General features: G+C 45.4%; 1 protein-coding gene across 1 annotated transcript in view; it reads left to right on the forward strand.

Annotated features, from left to right (window-relative positions):
- Positions 1-19,890: 19,890 nt before the first annotated feature.
- The window catches only part of TMEM161A (transmembrane protein 161A), a 49,998-nt gene continuing 48,793 nt past the window's right edge, over positions 19,891-21,095 (forward strand). The window contains exon 1 of the mRNA XM_082275603.1: positions 19,891-20,023. Within this exon, the coding sequence (XP_082131729.1) occupies positions 20,021-20,023 (3 nt within the window). The 5' untranslated portion in view covers positions 19,891-20,020. The remainder of the gene's footprint in view (positions 20,024-21,095) is intronic.

Raw genomic sequence — 21,095 nt, forward strand, 5'->3', positions numbered from 1 at the left:
AATTTAATAAAGCTGAATGGGATAAATTAAGGGTTAATAGGGAATTAGATAGAGACAAATTTTTTGTGGTTTTTTTTTGTCAGGCTGCTATAACTACACAGATCCTGCCTATAGCGATCCTCCCTAAAATGACTGACTACCTTGCTGCTAGAAACATCCTAAAACTGACGACAGGATGCAACCCTCTTAATCTAGAAAAAATCCAGAAAATGAGCAAGGCCCTACTGGGCAGTAAATCCCCAGGCCCCTATATTCTTACTTACCTTTCCAGCTAATCCTTACACCTCACATGTGCACCCTTGTCTTCGATTTCCTTAGAGGACAGCACATACTGATGTCTATAATGCATTTATACACTACATTTGGGTTCACACTGATGCCGCCGCGGGTCCCAGCAGGGGGTCCGGTGCTCCCTGTACACCGATTCAGGTGCGAATCAGATTTTAATTTTTGCTTGATTTCACACCAGAAACGGAGCCAAAGACGCAAAGGACCCTTTTCTAATGCAGACTGCGGCCGCCCCAGAGCTGTGTAAACCGGCTCTCATGTCATGCAAATTGGAAGCAGGGAAACCCACATCCAATTCACATAAGTGTGAACCCAGCCTAAAAAAAGAAAAAGGCATATCTCATTGTGCCAGTTTTCGACCTATAGCTTTGTTAAACTTAGATCTCATGATTTTTAGTAAGGTCCTAGCAAACAGGTTGTTGCAGGTTCCTCCTGCCCTTATTCATAAATATCAGGTTGGATTTCTCCCCTTCCATTAAGCAGGCACCAACACATGCAGAACCATAGACCTAACTTATATCTTATAGCACTGAGGTGATGAAGAAGTGGTTCTAGGTCTGAATGCTGACAAGGCATATAACTGCCCAAGCTGGCCTTTCCTTTTTGCAACATTATAACCTATAGGTATTATAGGTTATTTATTGCAAGCCATGCAATGCCATCTGGCTTAGTGAAACTTTTAAATGCTAGGTCTACTCCATTCTCAATAAATATCGGTACACACCGGGGCTGTCCTCTATCCCCTTTTACTCTTCACTTTCTGTATTGAACCATTTAGTCACCATACATGTCCTTTCTTTTAAACTCTCTCTTTGTGGACGATATCTTGCTTACTCTCACAGATTCCCTGATCACCCTTCCTAGCCATATTAAAGAATTTGCACTGTTATCAGGCTATAAAGTCAATGCATCAAAATCAGACACACTGCACATTATTCTGAATCCCCAAACCCTGGCTTTGTTACAGTTCTCCTTTTCATTATTCTTGGAACTTTGGAAGCATACAATATCTAGACATCAAGTTAAAACCCACACCCCAGAACTTATATGATGACAACTAACCCAGCATTTTTAAAGAAACTAGACAACTACTCAACCCCCTAGACAGCTACTCAACCCCATCATATATCATGGCTGGGAAAATAGAATCTATTAAAATAACGATCCTACTTAAACTACTACTGTATACTATTTTCAAACACTCCCTGTAAAAATCATTCTTTCAATCCTGAAAAAAAAAACTACAACAGGACCTCTTATCATTCATGTGAGGTGTCCATAAGTATGACAGAGCAGCCAAAACTGTCCTCACAGCCACTAGATCTCAAGGAGTACTAGGGTTCCCTGACATCATAAAATATTAGTTTGCTTTTCATCTCAGACTAGAACTAGGTCTATTTTATATTCTTACAATAAATGGTTGGAGATTGAAAAATTGTCCATCCAATATTCCAGATGAACTTTTCATTGATATCATACACCTCCCCCATGATATCCTTCCTATTGACACCAGATATTCCAGACAGAAGAAAACAATTATATAAATACTAAAACAGGATGTAAAAAGTTAGAGGAGAGGTACAGCCAAAGCCTTGGATCAAAGGAGTGCAGTATGTTCTGCATTCCTGTGACCAGTTTTCAGCAGACAGCGGGCTGAAGCCCGATATCGGCTGGCATCACAGAGTCAGTCCAGGCTGGTGAAAGATTGCGACCATACAGTTGGGATCCACCCAGGAGCCTTGATCGTCACCTGGCTCAGCTGCTCCCACCCCCTCCACAGCCCAGCTCTCCAGTGAGCGGGGGGGGGGGGGGAGCAGAGCAGACAGTGGTGTTGGATTGCTCAGTTTCCACCCTTAGAGACGGCACGGGCCAGATGCAGCATCGGATTGATGCTGCATCCACTCCAGGTACAGTAAGTATGATTTAAAAACCCAAACCCATACTTCTCTTTTAATTTTAAAATATATAAGCTAGCCTATATTAACACTCAGACATGCCCATGTTAAATGACTATTATAAAAAAAAAAAGGGATTTTATAACTGCATGCAGTAACAACCATATAATCATAGTACTCAGTATAAAAACAGTGGGCATACTTTTTTACAACTTTGTAAAGAGGGCCAAGTGAATCGTTACAATTGGACCCTGCTACATTGCATTTACTATTATTTAAAAAGGATTGACAATTAGAGTACTGGAGGTAATAAAATATAAGAAATTGGCACCACAGGTCATCAACATCAAAGTTTTAAGTAATAGAGTTTATTACTGGAAATATTTTTCTGCTTACAGAAGAATGGCAATTGGCAAAAGACATGATGTTTTGAGGGCCAAATGGAGATCATGGTCTTTTCCAAAGCGATACTGTAACCTTTGCGGTTTAGAATTCCAAATGATTGGTGGGTGCTCCAACACTGTGAAAGGTCAATCACTTGTAAGAACAATGCTACAATTACTACTTTGGAATCTAGGTGGATCCTGACTATTCCTGGTCTTGGGAACTAATGCAGGATTTTGCTGGGCTTCATGTTGTATAATGCACTGCAAGGGCGTTTGGACTCAGGTCATCTGGCTTAGAAAGGCCAATAATGAGGGCTTTATGTGCCAGTCCCTAACTATAAAAGGGTGGACAGAGAGCAGCCATAGTGTCAGTTTATTGGAAGCTGTTGTGGGGAAAGCATAGGAAGAGCTGACAAATGGCATTGGGAATGAGTAGGATCCATTTAGCAAATTGTACTTAAAGCTGAGTCCCACCCAAAAGTGGAACTTCCGCTTACATGCTTGCCCCCCCCCCCCCCTCCAGTGCCACATGTAGCACCTTTCAGGGGGAGGGGGGAAGGGGTACCTGTTTTTGACAGGTACCCTTCCCTACTTCTGGGAGATAGCGCTACGACGCTGTCCTTTGGAAGTTAGGCCGCTCCCTTTTCCTCTGCCGCCGGGCCAATTACAAAGGGCAGCACGCTTCATGCATGTGCAGTAGGGAACCAGCTGTGAAGACTTTCGGCTTCACTGCCGGGTTCCCTTACCCTGAATGGCGGCGGCGGCACCTGAGAGCTGATACCAAAATCGGACAGGAAAGTTCTAATTTGTATTTACAGTATTTGTTTTAATGGGGCCTTTATTTTAAGTTACACAGGTTTTTTGTGTGTGTTTTTTTTATTTTGCAGAAAGGCTTCCCTTAAAATAACAGAGCTTTTCTTTCCGAGGGTGTTATTTTGGCTTTTTTTTTCTTTAATTTTGTGGATATATTAGTTTACATTTTATGTTGATTTCTTTAATTTTGTGGATATATTAGTTTACATTTTATGTTGATATTGCCTTTTTTATGTTAAACTGCCTTTTTAGCATGCCTTTAAAAAAAAAAAAAAAAAGGTGGAGTTTGCTTCTTTTAGGGGTTTCTTGATATTTATTGTATGGTAATAGGACCTTCTTCGGTTTGAGGTGTTCAAAGCACAACATCATTTTGTCGACCATCTGTTTTAGTAACAAACTTTTTTTGCAGCACACTGCTGCATCTTTTGAAAGAAACAAGGAAGAAAAAAATGCAAAACTAAGAGAAAAATCAGTTTGCAACAAAAATAATCTCACACCAGGGCCGATAATGGGGGGCTACCGGGGGCCTGGGCACACAGAAGGGCCCGGACAGGGTGGGGGATCGGTGATTACAGGACCTTTGCTGCTCTCTGCATTTCAGCTGTTGGAGGGAAAGACACATAATATACATCGTACCTCTAACTGCATCCAACCCCCCCCCCCCACGCACGCCGCGCTGAGTCCCCCTGTCAAAACAAAATAGATAAGCAGGGGAGATCGCCGCACTAACTCCGCTTAGTTAGTGCAGTGACCTCTCAGTTTTTTCTTCCCCAAGCCCACTAAATTTATTGAAAAACAACCTAAAAAGTGTACCAGGCTTTACCTTGCAAGCAGAGACAGCAAAATCTCTTTCCCTCTTACATTGCACCCTTGTCCCAATATTGAGGGACAAGGGCCTCATCACCACCAATGTCCCCAAGGAGGAAGTGGGGGGTAATATGTGAGTGCTTATTGTGGAATTTTATAACAATGGGGCTTCCAGATATCAACCGCCTCCCAGGATAATGAATACAGTGGTGCATTTGTACCCCTTACCCATTCCCAAAGAGTTAACAGTAAATAAACACATACACCTTGAAAAGTCCTTGAACTGAAACAAAAAGCAGACAAAAAATGTATGCATGTTCCACAACTATCAGATTGTCCAGCAATGTAATCTATGTCAATCACAACAACTAGCAATGTAATTCTAGTCAATCACAATGAACCGTTGCCAGATGATGTGTACATGTCATACTCCCATTGCTTCCAGCAGCTGTAATGTAAACTGAATGGTCATTTAGGGTGACGTCACTGACCTTTTTTATTTTAATTACAACGTTCAAACTGCAATGAAACAGATTAGAGTGCTGATGTATATAAGCCAAGCTACAATTTTTAAAACTGCAATAAATCAGATTGTTGTGCTGAATTATGTAAGCCAAACTAACTGTAAAATAAAATCAATTCCACAGCCAATAATGCACTGCCAGTGTACGTTGGCGCTGAGACTGTCTGTGAAGATCATACTGCTCTGTAACACCACATGCAGCTTTAAAATGACATTAAAGGCAAATTTTTTTTTTTTTAAATAACAAACATGTTATACTTACCTGCACTGTGCAGTGGTTTTGCACAGAGCAGCCCAATCTTCCTCTTCTCGGGTTCCCCGCCGGGTCTCCTGGCTCTTCCCTCCTGTTGAGTGCCCCCACAGCAAGCAGCTTGCTTTATTTACACACAGAACCGTGGCTTGGCCAGCCCCCTTTCTCTCCTCATTGGCTCACTGGCTTTGAGTGACAGCAGCAGGTGCCAATGGCTCCTGCCAAGGAGGAGGAACAGTCCCCGGAGAGCCAAGGCTCTCGTACACATCGCTGGATCAAAATGCGGCTCAGGTATTAGGGGGGCTGCTGCACAAAGAAGATTTTTTTACCTTAATGCATAGAATGCATTAAAGTAAAAACACATTCTGACTTTAGAACCACTTTAAGGTATCCCCCAAGCATGTTATTTAAAGGATTTGAGTGTTTACAATGTACCCCTTAAAGTTACACGAAAAGACCCTCTCCCCACCATATGTTGTTTTTTTAAAACATTTTTTTGCATTTGTCCATGCCCAGGTCTCCATGAACTTTTTTTCAAAAATAGTTTGCCTTTAAGCCTTGAAAATGACCAGAAGTTAGTATCAGGATTTGCCCCCCATAGATTTCAATAGGGTTCAATGTTACATTCGGGTTTTTCAGACAGCAGGATTTAATGACCCTCCAGTTTCCCTCATCTTTTTTTTTTTATTAAATCTTTTAATTAAAGTTTCCCTCATCTTTAACTGTGAAAATAATCATGTTGTACAAAGCATAGAAATGCATAGCCAAAGTTGTGCTGATGTTTGAGGTACAATTTAAACATGTTAAACTGAACAAAATTATAAACGCAACACTTGTTTTTGCCCCCCATTTTTCATGAGCTGAACTCAAAGATCTAAGAAAACCAGGATTCATCCGCGAAGAGAACACCTCTCCAAAGTGCCAGACACCATTGATCGTGACCATTGGCCCACTCAAGTCGGTTACGACGACGAACTGCAGTCAGGTAGAGACCCCGATGAGGACTACGAGCATGCAGATGAGCTTCCCTTCCCTACCGGCTATGCAAACTGATTGTTGCAGCAGCTGTCCGGGTGGCTAGTCTCAGACGATCTTGGAGGTGAAGATGCTGGATGTGGAGGTCCTGGGCTGGTGTGGTTACACGTGGTCTGCGGTTCTAAGGCCAGTTGGATGTACTGCCAAATTCTCTGAAACGCCTTTGGAGACGGCTTATGGTAGAGAAATGAACATTAAATTCACGGGCAACAGCTATGGTGGACATTCCTGCAGTCAGCATGCAATTGCACGCTCCCTCAAAACTTGTGACATCTGTGGCATTGTGCTGTGTGATAAAACTGCACATTTTAGAGTGGCCTTTTATTGTGGCCAGCCTAAGGCACTCCTGTGCAGAAACTGCTCAGTATGAATGTAAAAGTTTTAGTAGTATTTTTAGAAAGTGGATTATTTTTGTGTATTGTATCTGGAGGAGTATTCCTAGAAAATCTGTTTCTGCTAGAGGGACATTGAAGACCTGGCTATGAAGTCTGGATCATAAAACCAGCTACATAGAAACATTTGACACATGAAACTTTTCACATGATTTTATTTCAACCACATATTTAGTAACTTGCCTGGAGCTCTTCTTTAAACGTTTTTTTTTTTTTTTTTTATTACTAAATTTCTAAACATTACAGTTAAAAGTATTAAAAAATAATTTACACTTGTTTATGCAATGCTCAATAATTTTTGTGTTTTAGTAGTTTTATGGAAGAAATCGTAGATTCTGATCATATTATAGTTTAGGTCCAGAATCGTGTGCTATTTGAGTTTCATATTGTAGTACTATAATATTAATAATTGTTATTGTGTATTTTTTTTTCTTTATAGTTGTTATAATAATGTCACCAGAAAAAAAAAATTGAAGAAAGTATATTGATTTATGACTTATTATTAATGTCGATTAATATTGGTATTCTTCATTATTGCTTGTTGATATTTCCATACATAACAAGTATTTCTCATCCACTCCTTTAGCTATATATTTGGATTTTCTCATCCAATTTCTACTGTCATTATCATCATTTTTCTCTTTGCACATTCTGTGGTTGCACTTTGTATATTCTGCTGATTCACTTTTGAGTTATTGCACAGTTGTGTGATTTGATTTTTGAATACCCTTTTAAAGGGTATTGCAAAAAGCTTGCAAGAGTATATCATTTGCACTATAGAACCGGGTCTTATGTTTTTTTGGGGGAACAGTGTTTCCCCTTATGTGAGGGAGCTGCGTGTCTGCACATTCCCTGGAATTCAAATAGACTGGCACAAACAGATTTTGTCAAAATATCTCTTATGTGTTTCAAAAGTGGTGCAGCCAGCGCCAAATCCATGGACCTGTCTAGAATTTGTACTTTAAATTTGACGCATACTATGCCACTTTTAAAAAACACTTGAGACTCGTTTGAAAAATCTGTCTGTGCCAGTTTCTCTGTGTATGCGAAAAGATAGTTGGTCTTAATTTGCTCCATTATTATGAATTTGGCACATTTAATGCACCACAATGTAGAAGTGTCTAATTCAATGCGCCACAATGTAAAATTAGCGCATTTTAGTGCCACCTGAATTTGGTGCATGAGTCGCTAAACCAAATAGTGGCGCAAATGCTTCATAAATACGGCTCAAAGAGGGACTAATGCCAGAAAAGTGGCGCAGGAGCTTTATTGAATTCCCCCCAGTCACTGGAATTGATGAAGACTGATGCAGAACGATTGAGAGAAATTCAATAAAGCTGCTGTTCCACTTTTCTGGCGTTAACCCCTCTCAACCACTTCTGGACCGGAAGATTTTCCCCCTTAATGACCAGGCCATATTTTGCGATTTGGCACTGCGTTACTTTAACAGACAATTGCGTGGTCGTGCGACACTGTACCCAAATAAAATTCATGTCCTTTTTTCCCACAAATAGAGCTTTCTTTTGGTGATATTTGATCACCTCTGTGATTTTAATTTTTTGCACTATAAACAAAAAAAAAAAAAGACAATTCTGAAAAAAAATATATATTTTTCATTTTTTGCTATATAAAATTCCCAATAAAAAAAAAAACTAAAAATCTAATTTTTTCATCATTTGGTAAAAAAAAATCCCAATACGGATCAAGGGGCTACCTGAGGCCATGGGTACTGAAGACCTCCCGGCAACGGTTTCTGCTATCTTCGCCCAACTCCTGGGGGACGCTCTACCCCCGCATCTGGAATTCGACCGCCTACATAGGGCACTGGGCCCCCGCTCCCCGGATCCGCACAGACCGCGAGACGTACTCTGCCACCTGCACAGATTCACCCACCGTGAACTCATCATTCGGAAGGCATGGGATGTGGGCACACTAGACTTTGACGGGGCCACCCTTAAAATGCTTCCGGATCTCTCCAGGGCCACACTGTATCGTAGGGCCCTGCTACGACCCCTCCTGGATTTGGCTAGCCGCAGCGGAGCTACCTATAGATGGGGATACCCACTCTCCCTCACCTTCCGCAAACCCAACTCGTCCTTTACGCTCCGATCCCAAGCTGAGTTGCCTGCCCTCTTCGCATTCCTGGACGCCGAACCCGTTCAAGTACCGAACTGGCTCCTTTTACTGCCGAAACCGTGGGATCGCAGACTGCCCACATCGGGGGGCTTTGTCGGATCTCCTCGTCCGCAGCGGGCTCGGCGGGGCTCCAGACCCCGGGCGCCGGAAGCACACAGGGAACTCTAACTACCCACTCCTGCTTTGGTTTCTTGCCCTCTGTGGCTCAAGGACTGCACCAATCTGGATTGACGGACCCCTGGTGTCATCACTGCTCCCTTTTGTCGCCCTCACAGATCAGGTTTGCATGTTGAATACTCCCCCCCCCCACGCCCGGGTTTTGAGCCACTAGACTACCCCAAAGTGACCGGATGTCCCTGTTGTCCCCAGTGTACAGTCCCTACTTTCAGCTGCCTAGCCTGCACTGCCTATTATCTACAGCAACTGCTGTACACTTACTCGGGGTTGCGCCCGGACCGTGACTGCAGGCATGCGGAGTGACCATTCCCCCCCACCCCTCCAGTCATTGTAGACCTTCGTGCTGCTGAGTTCCTGTTACACGGGGTGGCGCTAGGGGGGATGCTCGTGGGCTTCTTACCTAGCTATTTAGTGGGAGGGAGGGGTGGCAGGGTCTCATGTGGGTGATGCTGGGATTTATTTAACGGGGTGAAGTTTAATTCACTGTTGTTTATCTCTGTGTACCCCACACTACCTGGAGCCGAGATGTTATTTCCCCCCTGAACTCTCATTGGTTGCTTGCGGGGTACCCAGACAGGTTCAATTGCACTAACTATATTGTTTCTTTATTTTTGAGATTATTACTTATTGAATGCTTGCCTTGGGAGGTTTTTTGACTGTTCTCTTTATACACATGTACTCTCTCCATGTACCCTTATACCAGTTCCCTTTTCCGCTTTGTCGCTGTTGATATCTTGACTAGTCCCTTGTCTTCCAGCTATACTCTCAGATATGTACACTACTCTCCTGTGCTCCTCTATCCCCCCCCCTTTTTTTTATACACAATATGCTGGGCGGGTCGGACAGCTGGACTCGGGCTTTCTCTTACTGCTTGAGCTGTACCATTCCAACTCTCGACCCCCAATAGGTTGACGTACGGCGGATTCACTGTCTACCGGCGTCTGTGCAGTTTTTTCTGCTCTTTAGGTCCCTTACTTCCTTTTCCCCTCCTCCTGCCCTCTCTTCTTCCCCTCGCTTTTTATCCTAACATCCCTCTCTGTCCCTTCTACCTCCCCGCCCTGTTCCCCCCTTTTCCTCTCCATCCTTCCAGTCTCCGCCTCTCTTTTCTCCCCCCCCCCCTCTGTGTCTTCCGCTCCGTGCTGGGCCATGGACACTATCCGCGTGGTTTCCCTGAACGCCAAGGGGCTCAACGTCCCTGAAAAACGGAAGGTCCTCCTCAATGAGCTACACCGTAACAGAGCCGACGTGGCATTCATTCAGGAGACCCACTTTCGAGACGATCGCCTTCCACTCCTCAAAAACCGCTTCTATCCCTTCACGTATCACGCTACCAATGCTGTAGCGAAATCTAAAGGAGTCTCCATTCTCTTATCTACCAAGGTCCCCTGGCACTGTGAGGGAACTATGGTAGACCCTGCGGGCCGTTTCCTATTTCTCAAGGGGACAATGGGCCCTATCTGCCTCACCTTTGCATGCATTTATGCCCCTAATGAGGGACAGGCCTCCTTCATGGTGGGCGTACTGGAGAAGTTGACCACATTCCAAGACGGCCAGCTAATAATGGGAGGGGACTTCAATATCCCCTTTGTACCGACAGTGGACACTTCTTCTGGGACATCCTCGATCCCTCACGGGCTCAGGAAGAAGTTTCTCCAAGCTCTTCACAGCGCGCAGCTAGTGGATGTCTGGAGGCTTCAACATGGTGGGGAACGGGATTATTCTTTTTACTCCTCACCCCACAGGACTTATTCCCGCATCGACTACTTCCTAGTGCCTGACCGCCAGCTTCATGCGGTGAAATCTACCACGATAGACTCGATCACCTTCTCAGACCACGGGCTTATCTCTATGACTTACTGCCTGACAGAGGGTTCGGAGGTAGAGACTAGAGTCTGGCGCCTGAATGACTCGCTGCTCCAAAACACGGAAGTGCAGGCGGAGGTCTTGCGCAAACTCACGGAGTATTTTCGAGTGAATCTCCCGGACGAGTGCGAAGCAGGGATGATTTGGGAGGCACACAAGATGGTGATACGTTTTTATCAAGCATGGTTCCCGACTTAAGAAGCAACGTCAGCAGATGCTAGAGCAGCTGCCGGGTGAGATTCATGACCTGGAAACGAGACACAAACGCTCTTTCTCGAGGGAGGTGGAGCTCGTCGCGCTCCGCCAGAAAGTGCACGACATTCTTTTTATGAAAGCTAAGGCTGACCTCCAGAGGTCTCGCCAGAAATTTTATCTTTCAGGGGACAAGTGTGGCCGGCTACTAGCGTCCTCGGTTAGGGCTCAGAGATTGGCGAACTATGTCCCCCACATACAATCCTCCTCGGGACGTCGGGTTGCACTACCGAAGCAGATCGCCACAACCTTCCGTGAATTCTTTTCTACCTTGTACAACCTACCTCCCTCGTTGTCCCCAGCGTCGCACCTGGAGGATTACATAGCCTCCGCGCACTTGCCTTGCCTCTCTCCGGACGATAGAGAACAACTGGAAGCTCCAATCTCCCTGCTGGAGCTACAGGGTGCCCTCGGCTCCTTTAAAGTGGGTAAGGCCCCTGGACCTGATGGCTTTACGCTCCCCTACTAAACCACTTTTTTCCCCATTCTCGGCTCACACTGGGTAGCTTGGCTCAACCTCTTGGGTTCCGGAGATTCTGCCTTCCCGAGTGACTCCCTCCGGGCACATATCTCCCTCATCCCGAAGGAAGGGAAAGACCCCTCCATCTGCGCCAGCTACCACCCGATTTCTCTGCTGAACATGGACCTGAAGGTGTTTGCCAAGATCCTGGCGAATCGACTCGGACCGTACATGTCTCGCCTGGTTCATTTGGACCAGGTAGGTTTTATTCCATCCAGAGAGGCCCGCGATAATACGACCAAGGTCTTGAATCTCATCCATGTTGCACGGACGTCTAACACACCTTGCGTCTTCCTTAATACGGATGCCGAAAAGGCCTTCAACCAGGTCAGCTGGAGGTTCATGACGACTACATTGCGGTCTGTAGGTCTCGGTTCGACCATGCTCTCTTGGATTGGACACCTTTACTCTGGCCCGACTGCGCAAGTGAAGTGCAACGGAGTCCTCTCTGAGCCTTTCTTGATTTCTAACGGCACGCGCCAGGGGTGCCCTCTTTCCCCCCTGCTTTTCGCTCTCTCTCTGGAGCCTTTCCTCTGCAGAGTGAGGGCCAACACGGACATCACAGGGCTTGCGGTTGGAGATGTAGAATGTAAGGTGTCCGCATACGCGGATTACATGATGTTCTCCATCTCTAACCCTGTCATCTCTGCGCCCAATCTCCTCAAGGAGTTGGCACTATACGGTACCTACGCCAACCTCAAGATCAATCTCAGTAAATCGGAGGCTATGGGGGTCACCATCCCACCGGCCTTGCTCGCCAACATCTCTTCTTCATTGCCGTTCCGCTGGACCCATGTGGCGCTCACCTACTTGGGCACCCGTATGGCACCGACCATCTCGAAACTCTACGAACTTAACTTCGTTCCGCTGATAGTCACGATCCGTCAACTTCTTGAATCTTGGTATTCATTCGTGGTTTGGGAGGTGCAACCTGCTTAAAATGTCGGTGCTCCCCAAGGTGTTGTACTTACTACAAGCCCTCCCGATCAAACTGCCATCGGCCTTTTTCAGACAACTAAATTCCCTATTTATACGGTTTATTTGGGCCTCAGGCTCGCCACGGTTGTCCCGATCGCTTCTGACCTTGCCCAAGCAGTGTGGGGGCCTGGCCCTACCTGATGTGCATAAATATTACCAGGCGACCCATCTTGGACACCTGTTAGATTGGCGCAGGCACTCCTCAAGTAAACTGTGGGTGCGTTAAGAACTGGCGCAATCGACAATCCCTCTAGGGAGTGCCCTTTGGTGTAGAGGACATTGGCCGTCCTCTCTTACATCTCACCCTACGGTTGGGGTCACCCTCTCTGTGGTAGCCACACTCCTCTCCTATCCTGCCATCTCTTTGGACACCTCCCCACTATTCCCGATTCTGGGGAACCCAGCTTTTTTACCGGGCTTATCGGATCGGGCCTTTCAGCCGTTGATCAGTCGCAATCAAAGAGTAGCATCTCACTTTATGTGCCCTGGAGGCTGGCCCTCCATAGCGGCACTGATAGACCCCGCGGGGCGCTTTGCTCTGAACTTCTGGCCTGCGGCGCAGCTCCACCACTTTCTTCTATCCCTGCTAACCCCGGACCTCTTTAATAGGGAATTGACCCCCTATGAAGTTTTATGCGAAGGTGAAGGGGTGCTACCACATACGTTATCCCAGACCTACCGCCTCCTAACTTCTCCGGCAGAGGACTTCACCCCTCCTTTTCTTTCCAGATGGGAACAGGACCTTCAAATTTCCATCACGCCGACGCAAAAGTTGAACATCTGCACCATCGCACTGAAAACACCGACCTGTACCAAACTACAGGAATCTAACTATAAACTCCTCACAAGATGGTACCGGGTTCCGTCCCGTTTGAGCAGGATATTCCCGGGGACCTCGGACACCTGCTGGCGCTGTCAGGAAGAGAGGGGTACCTTACTCCACATATTCTGGTCCTGCCCAAAGATCCGAGACTTCTGGACGGCAGTGGGCTCCCTGCTGCGGGATCTCACTGACCATGCTATTCCGGATTCGCCGGAGTTCTTTCTTTTGCAACTATCCAGCATACCGCTGAAGAAATACAAAAAGTCGATTGTCCCACACGTCCTCTGTGCAGCAAAGTCCTGCATCCCATTGTGTTGGAAAACCTCCCGGTCGCCCACCATCAGGGACTGCATGCAGAGGCTGGTTGAGATAAACAGAATGGAAGACCTGACTCTCACGGCACTCCACAGACGTGATAAATATGAGAAGGTTTGGGGATACTGGAAGGTTTTCGTCCTCTCTGATCAAGGGAGGTCCCTGTTGTGCTCCTAAACCCGGGCGGGAAGCCTGTCTGGGTGAAGCGCGGAGCCCGGTACAGAGCGGTCCCCCCACCCCTTCTAGCCCTTCTGTCTGTCCTTCCCGGCCTGTTCCCTTTCTCCTCTCTTGGTTACTCTCTCTACCCCAGTTGTGCTATCTGCGCCTTCCAATATGGGTTTATTGCGCAGAAACTAAGGTTGTCCTAGATGATGCCTACATCCTTGTACCTACGTACACACCTTCAAGTGCCTCAGCTACGGCCTAGTGCCTTTGACATTTGCACTGTATTTGCTGATATTTTCATGAAGTTTTTCGATGTTGCAGTTTTTTTTACTGCACCTTCTGTATTAGCCTTCTTCCTACATAAGATTGTTGTCCACTCACTTGTTGATTGCCTTTGTGATCTGCACGTCTTGATTACACTGTACTGTACTTGCCTTTGGTTCAACTTTTACAATAAAATATATTTGAAAAAAAAAAAAATCCTAATAAGCGTATTTTGATTGGTTTGCGCAAAAGTTATCGCATCTACAAACTAGGGAAAAGATTTATGTCATTTTTATTTATTTATATTTTTTTACTAGTAATGGCGGCGATCATCGATTTTTAGCAGGACTGCGACATTGCGGCAGACAGATCGGACCCCTAACTGACATTTTTTACACTTTTGGGGGGGGACCAGTGACATTACTACAGTAATCAGTGCTATAAATATGCACTTTTACTGTAATAATGACACTGATAGGGAAGGGGTTAACCCAGGAGCAATCAAAGGGTTAAGTGGGAGCCTAGGGGTGTTTTCTAACTGTGGGGGGGGGTGGACTTATAAAATCAATACAGAGACCCGTGTTCCTAAATAGGAGGATCACAGGAGCCCTGCATTGATTCCAGAGAGAACAACGGTCTGCTGTGTTTACAACAGCAGACCATCATTCTCTCTTCACGGGGAGCGATCGTGCCCGCTGGCGAGTGGTTTGCTCCAACGGACCGCTGTACAGGTACGGCGATTCGCGGGAACCTGCGGTATACGGTGGCTGGTCGGCAAGTGGTTAATGTATTGCACCAAACTCATGAAGCATTTGCTACACTTTTGGTGTTGACAGAGACTTGAGCACCAAATTCAGGTAGTTCTAAAATGTGCTATTTTAACAAAGTGTTGCACTAAATGTGCCACTTTACATTTTGTCACACTGAATTCGCCAAATGTAAAATTAGAGCTAATTAGGACCAACTCTCGTTTGGCGAACAGAGAAAAGCTGGCTCAGACAGATTTACGAAAATGTCTCTCATGCTTTCTAAAAGTGGCGAAGCATGAGCCAAATTCAAGTACAAGTTTTAGACAGGTACATGAATTTGGAGCATAATTCACCACTTTTAGAATGCATGATAGGCACATTTTCGGAAAATCTGTCTGGGCCAATCTTTATTGAATATCTTTATTGATCATAACTAAAATTGATTAGCTAAACCAACAAATGCTTGTTTTGACCACATTCTTTCCTTTATGCTGGCTTTTAAATAGCAAATGCAATCATTTAAATAGTTGGTTGTAAAGATAAGTGTAGTAAAACACCTCTGTTAGTTTAACAGTGCATTATACAGATTTATATACTTCAGAGCAAAAAAATAGTTCAACTGAAGAGGAAAGAGGAAGAGATGGACTTGGTTCCAAATGAGGGACAGCTGAGAGATACAATATGTTATAATATTACCTGGTGAATCTGCCATGAAGGTCCATGTTCGAGAACTTCCTGGTATAGGGTGACAGTGCTCTGTGCCTGTCTACTAATGAGGCTCCTGCATTGGCAACCAGTCACAAGGGCATGTGAAGGAACATCACACAGGCATCTTCCACTGATGTCGCCATTAGGAAACTCACCCTGAGAAACACCATGTAGCCATCACTGGAGTGCTTATACACTATATTACCAAAAGTATTGGGACACCTAACATTTACACGCACGTGAACCTTAATGGGATCCCAGTCAAAGCCCGTAGGGTTTAATATTGAGTTGGCCCATCCTTTGCAGCTATAACAGCTTCAACTCTTCTGGGAAGGCTGTCCACAAGGTTTAGGAGTGTGTCTACCAGTCATATTCCTCCATTCCAAAATCGCTCATCCATGTCTTTATGGACCTTGCTTTGTGCACTGGCCATAATCATTTAGTGGAGGGGGGATTATGGTGTGGGGTTGTTTTTTAGGGCTTGGGCTTGGCTTCCAGTGAAGGGAACTCTTCGTGTCCATTCACATTGATCCGACTTGTCAGGCAACTTGTCAGCCTGACAAGTCGTGGTCCTCCCGTTCCCACTGAGTAGTACAGGAGCCATTCTAATAGAAAAAGGGTCCTGTACTACTTCGGGGCGACCTGGAGGCGACTTGCATACACATTCATGTTATGAAGTCCGTGCAAGTCGCGCCGAAGTCGCGCTGCACGTGACTTCACAGGTTTCCCCCTAAGTCGGAGCAACCTAATGTGAACGGGGGCTTAAGGTGTCAGCATGCCAAGACATTTTGGACAATTTCATGCTCCCAACTTTCTGGGAACAGTTTGGAGATGGCCCTTCCTGTTCCAACATGACTGCACACCACAAAGCAAAGTCCATAAAGACACGGATGAGTGAGTTTAGGGTGAAGGAACTTGACTGGCCTGCATGGCCTCGCTCATCCATGTCTTTATGGACCTTGCTTTGTGCAGTGGCACACAGTCATGTTGGAACAGGAAGGAGCCATCCCCAAACTGTTCCCACAAAGTTGGGAGCATGAAATTGTCCAAAATGTCTTGGTATGCTGATGCATTAAGAGTTCCCTTCATTGGAAGTAAGGGGTCAAGCCCATCCCCTGAAAAACAACCCCCCACACTATAATCTCCCTCTCCACCAAATGATTTGGACAAGTGCACAAAGCAAGGTCCATAAAGACATGGATGAGCCAGTTTGGGGTGGAGGAACTTGACTGGCCTGAACAGAGTCCTGACCTCAACCCGACAAAACACCTTTGGGATAAATTAGAGTGGAGACTACGAGCCAGGCTTATCTCATCCAAAATCAGTGCCTGACCTCACAAATATGCTTCTGGAAGAATGGTCAAACATTCCCTAAGGCTGGCCATACACTATACAATCTTGTACAATTTTCTTTTAGATTTACCAAAACCATATAATCTGAGGTCAAACCTAAACACTTTCAATTTTATGCAATCAGGCAGGCCCTTGTGTGACAGACATGGGTATCAGATCCCTGCCCTCCTCACTAACTTGTGACAAAGGACTGGCCAATCCTTCACTGCGCTGTCATGTGACAATGCCACTCCCAGCTGCACCCTGCACGAAGATTTTCCAGCTTGTGGGACCACAATCTAGGTGCCAGTAGCCTGAGAGTGGATGTCACTAGACTAATTAGGCAGTTAACCCTTTAACTGCCACCACCCCCTTTTGGACCGAGCAGGAGGAAACTCATAATTTTAGCAATACCAATTATGATTTAAGAATAAACGTCTGTAACACACACTGTCACAGCAGACAGGTACATTCCAGAGATTTATTGTTCAGTAGCACTCTTCAAGAGGCAGGTTCTTTTTAGCTCCAGACAGAACCCCTCGACATCAAAAGGGGGGGGGGGGCTGCCGGTCAAGAGGAACGCTGCGACTCGGGCCAAAACCCGGTCGTATGTGACCTTGCAAAGTGTTTAACTCACAGGCCAGCCCCTGTCTGGTGGGGCTATGTCGCGGCTGACCTAGCGTGGAACTGAGGTGTGTGCGCGCTCGCTGGCCAGACTGCGGTGACCACTGGATCTAGATTATCCAGCCCGTTGCCCAGTCCGGCAGTTGATTGTAGATCTCACAGTAAAAACTCCAGGAGAAAAAAATTCTATCTAAAAGGAAAAAAATTGCCAGGACCAGAGATCCCAGCAAGGAACTAGGTCCTTACTCCTGACTAGGCAGTGGCTATAGCAGAGAGAGGGAGTATGCCCCCTGGGACTGCCCATGGGTGTAGCCAGACTCTTTTTCTGCCTAGTGTCCTAATCCTGTAGGGGGCAGTATAACCAAATGGTTATGAAGATCAGGAACTGTGCCCGTCAATGAACAAAACTGCAATGTTATTTATTTTTTTTTTGCTTTTAACCTCCTTGGCGGTAATCCCGAGCGTGACTCGGGGTTGATTTTTCATATCAGGAGCGGTAACCCCGAGTCACGCTTGGGGTGGATTGCAGAGAGCGCAGCGGTGTTCTCTTACCTTATCCTGGCGATCCAGCGATGATCTCTCATTGCTGTGACCGCCAGCCGAGAGTCCCGCCGCTCCTCCGTCGGTGTGATCACTTCCTAGTTCCGTTCCCTGCAGCAGCAATGCTGCATGGGAGCGGAACTAGGGAGGGAAATTAAAAAAAAATAAAAATAAAAACGTTGCACAAAACACATTTTATATTTTTTATATATATATATACATATATATGCATATATATATATATATATATATATATATATATATATACATGCATATATATATATATGCATATATATATATATATGTGTGTGTGTGTGCATATATATATATATATGCGCATATATATATACCGGTGTATATATATATATATATATATATGCATATATATATGTGTGTATATATATATATATATATATGCACACACACACACATATATATATATATATATAAAATTATATTATTGATTCAATTATAATTCATGCATTATATATTATATAATATTATTGATTCGATTATAATTCATGCGTTTGTGTTTCAAATTTATCACATCTGGGATGTCTACTAGAGTCTTGTTTTGGTCAGGTTTAAGTCAGTAATTACTAAGAATTGTAGGCCTATAATACATAATGCCAAATTTCCATGAAAACAATTGTACCGCTTTTGGTATGTAATTCCTGACATAATCATACCGCCAGGGAGGTTAAAGGTAAATTAGAGATCTGGGGTCTCTTTGACCCCAGATCTCTCAATAAAGAGGACCTGTCATGCTTATTTCTATTACAAGGGATGTTTACATTTCTTGTAATAGGAATAAAAGTGATCAAGAAAAAAAAAAATTTATGAGTCAGTGTAAAAATAAATAAGAAAAAAAATGAAACCACCAAGCATTCCATCCCTCCGTGCTCATGCACAGAAGTGAATGCATATGTAAGTCGTGCCCACATATGTAAACGGTGTTCAAACCACTTGTGAGGTTTTGCCGCGATCGTTAGAGCGAGAGCAATAATTCTACCCCTAGACCTCCTCTGCAACTCTAAACTGGTAACCTGTAAAAATATTCAAAAGCGTCCCCTATGGAGAACCGTAGTTTGTCGCTATTCCACGAGGGTGCACAATTTTAAAGCGTGACATGTTAGGTATCTGTTTACTCAGCATAACATCATCTTTTACATTACACATAAAAATTGGGCTAACTTTAATGTTTTTTTTTTTTTCATTGAAGTGTATTTTTTCCCCAAAAATTGCGTTTGAAAGACCGCTGCGCAAATACCGTGTGAAATAAAATATTGCAATGACCGCCATCTTATTCTCTAGTGCACGGATTTTCAAACGATGGCCCTCCTGCTGTTGTGGAACTACAAATCCCATCATGTCTAGTCATGTCTGTGAATGTCAGAGGTTTACAATGACTCATGGGATGTGTAGTTCCGCAAAAGCTGGAGGGCCGTAGTTTGAGGATCCCTGCTTTAAAGTCTGCTATATACATTATATATATATATATTTATATAATGTTTAGGGGGTTCTAAGTGATTTTCTTGCAAAAAAAAAAAAAATACAAAGGTAAACTTGTAAACAAATTTTGAGAATAAGCCAGGGTCAGCAAGTTGGGGTAGTTTTTAGATTGCAGCAAAGTTGATCTTTTAAATGATGGTCTCCTTAGACTCTTCATGGTTCAGGTAGTGAAGTGCTCTTTACCTACATTCTTTGTACTGTAATATCTCTCTCCCTCCATCCCGAAGTGATAAAAGGTATGCAACACCTCAAACACATATATCTCAATGAAGCATAAAGACCTGCGTGATTGTAGCAGACAATACTGCTCAGTGAGAGAGCGAACTGTAAGTAGAAGCACATGCGTCCTTCTCCAGTTCTCCTCTAACGCTCAACACTAAAAAAAAAAAGCCTACAAATCCCAGCATGCTTCACTGCTGACCTCACTCTACCCGGAACCACTAAGTGAATATAAATAACAAAGGCACCGCCTTCTCTAGTCCATTCCGACCAAACCATTGGTGCTAGAACTGTCACACAAAGCGAATTCGGCTCCTGAGTGGCTGAGACGATAAAAGTGGTCCTAACTTCCTTAAAGGGACAGCGTACTGCCCTTCCTGCAGCTGTTCTGTCATCACATGGCTGAGGAAACGTGAATTACACTTCTTAGCAGGGTCTGGCACTACACGTCAACATGGTGAGCAATCGCTTCATACAGACTTTGTTTTTATATTATGTGTGTTGTGAGGTTTACTTGCTGGGGACTTTACAATGAGTTTACTTGTGCAAGTGCATGCAAAATAATACATGTCAAATCTTTGAATGGGATGGAGTTTCTAATGATAGTAAATCCCTGGTGCACAACTTGTGACCTGTGGGCGACATGTAGCTCTTTAGCACTTTTTGTGTAGCCCTCGGGGCCCATGTAGACACTAATCTGTTGTTCCGTATTGACCTGTAATTGTCGCAATCCCATGTATTATGGCTCCTGTATCGCGCGTGCGCGGTCTCTGACCATCTCCTGTATCGCGCGTGCGCGGTCTCTGACCATCTCCTGTATCGCGCGTGCGCGGTCTCTGACCATCTCCTGTATCGCGCGTGCGCGGTCTCTGACCATCTCCTGTATCGCGCGTGCGCGGTCTCTGACCATCTCCTGTATCGCGCGTGCGCGGTCTCTGACCATCTCCTGTATCGCGCGCGCGCGGTCTCTGACCATCTCCTGTATCGCCCGCGCGGTCTCTGACCATCTCCTGTATCGCCCGCGCGGTCTCTGACCATCTCCTGTATCGCCCGCGCGGTCTCTGACCATCTCCTTTATCGCGCGGTCTCTGACCATCTCCTGTATTGCGCGTGCGCGGTCTCTGACCATCTCCTGTATCGCGCGCGCGCGGTCTCTGACCATCTCCTGTATCGCGCGCGCGCGGTCTCTGACCATCTCCTGTATCGCGCGCGCGCGGTCTCTGACCATCTCCTGTATCGCGCGCGCACGGTCTCTGACCATCTCCTGTATCGCGCGCGCACGGTCTCTGACCATCTCCTGTATCGCGCGCGCACGGTCTCTGACCATCTCCTGTATCGCCCGCGCACGGTCTCTGACCATCTCCTGTATCGCGCGCGGTCTCTGACCATCTCCTGTATCGCCCGCGCGGTCTCTGACCATCTCCTGTATCGCGCGTGCGTGGTCTCTGACCATCTCCTGTATCGCACGGTCTCTGACCATCTCCTGTATCGCGCGCGCACGGTCTCTGACCATCTCCTGTATCGCGCGC

Source organism: Pelophylax lessonae, assembly GCF_965119305.1.
Source record: "Pelophylax lessonae genome assembly, chromosome: 1".
Taxonomy (NCBI): domain Eukaryota; kingdom Metazoa; phylum Chordata; class Amphibia; order Anura; family Ranidae; genus Pelophylax; species Pelophylax lessonae.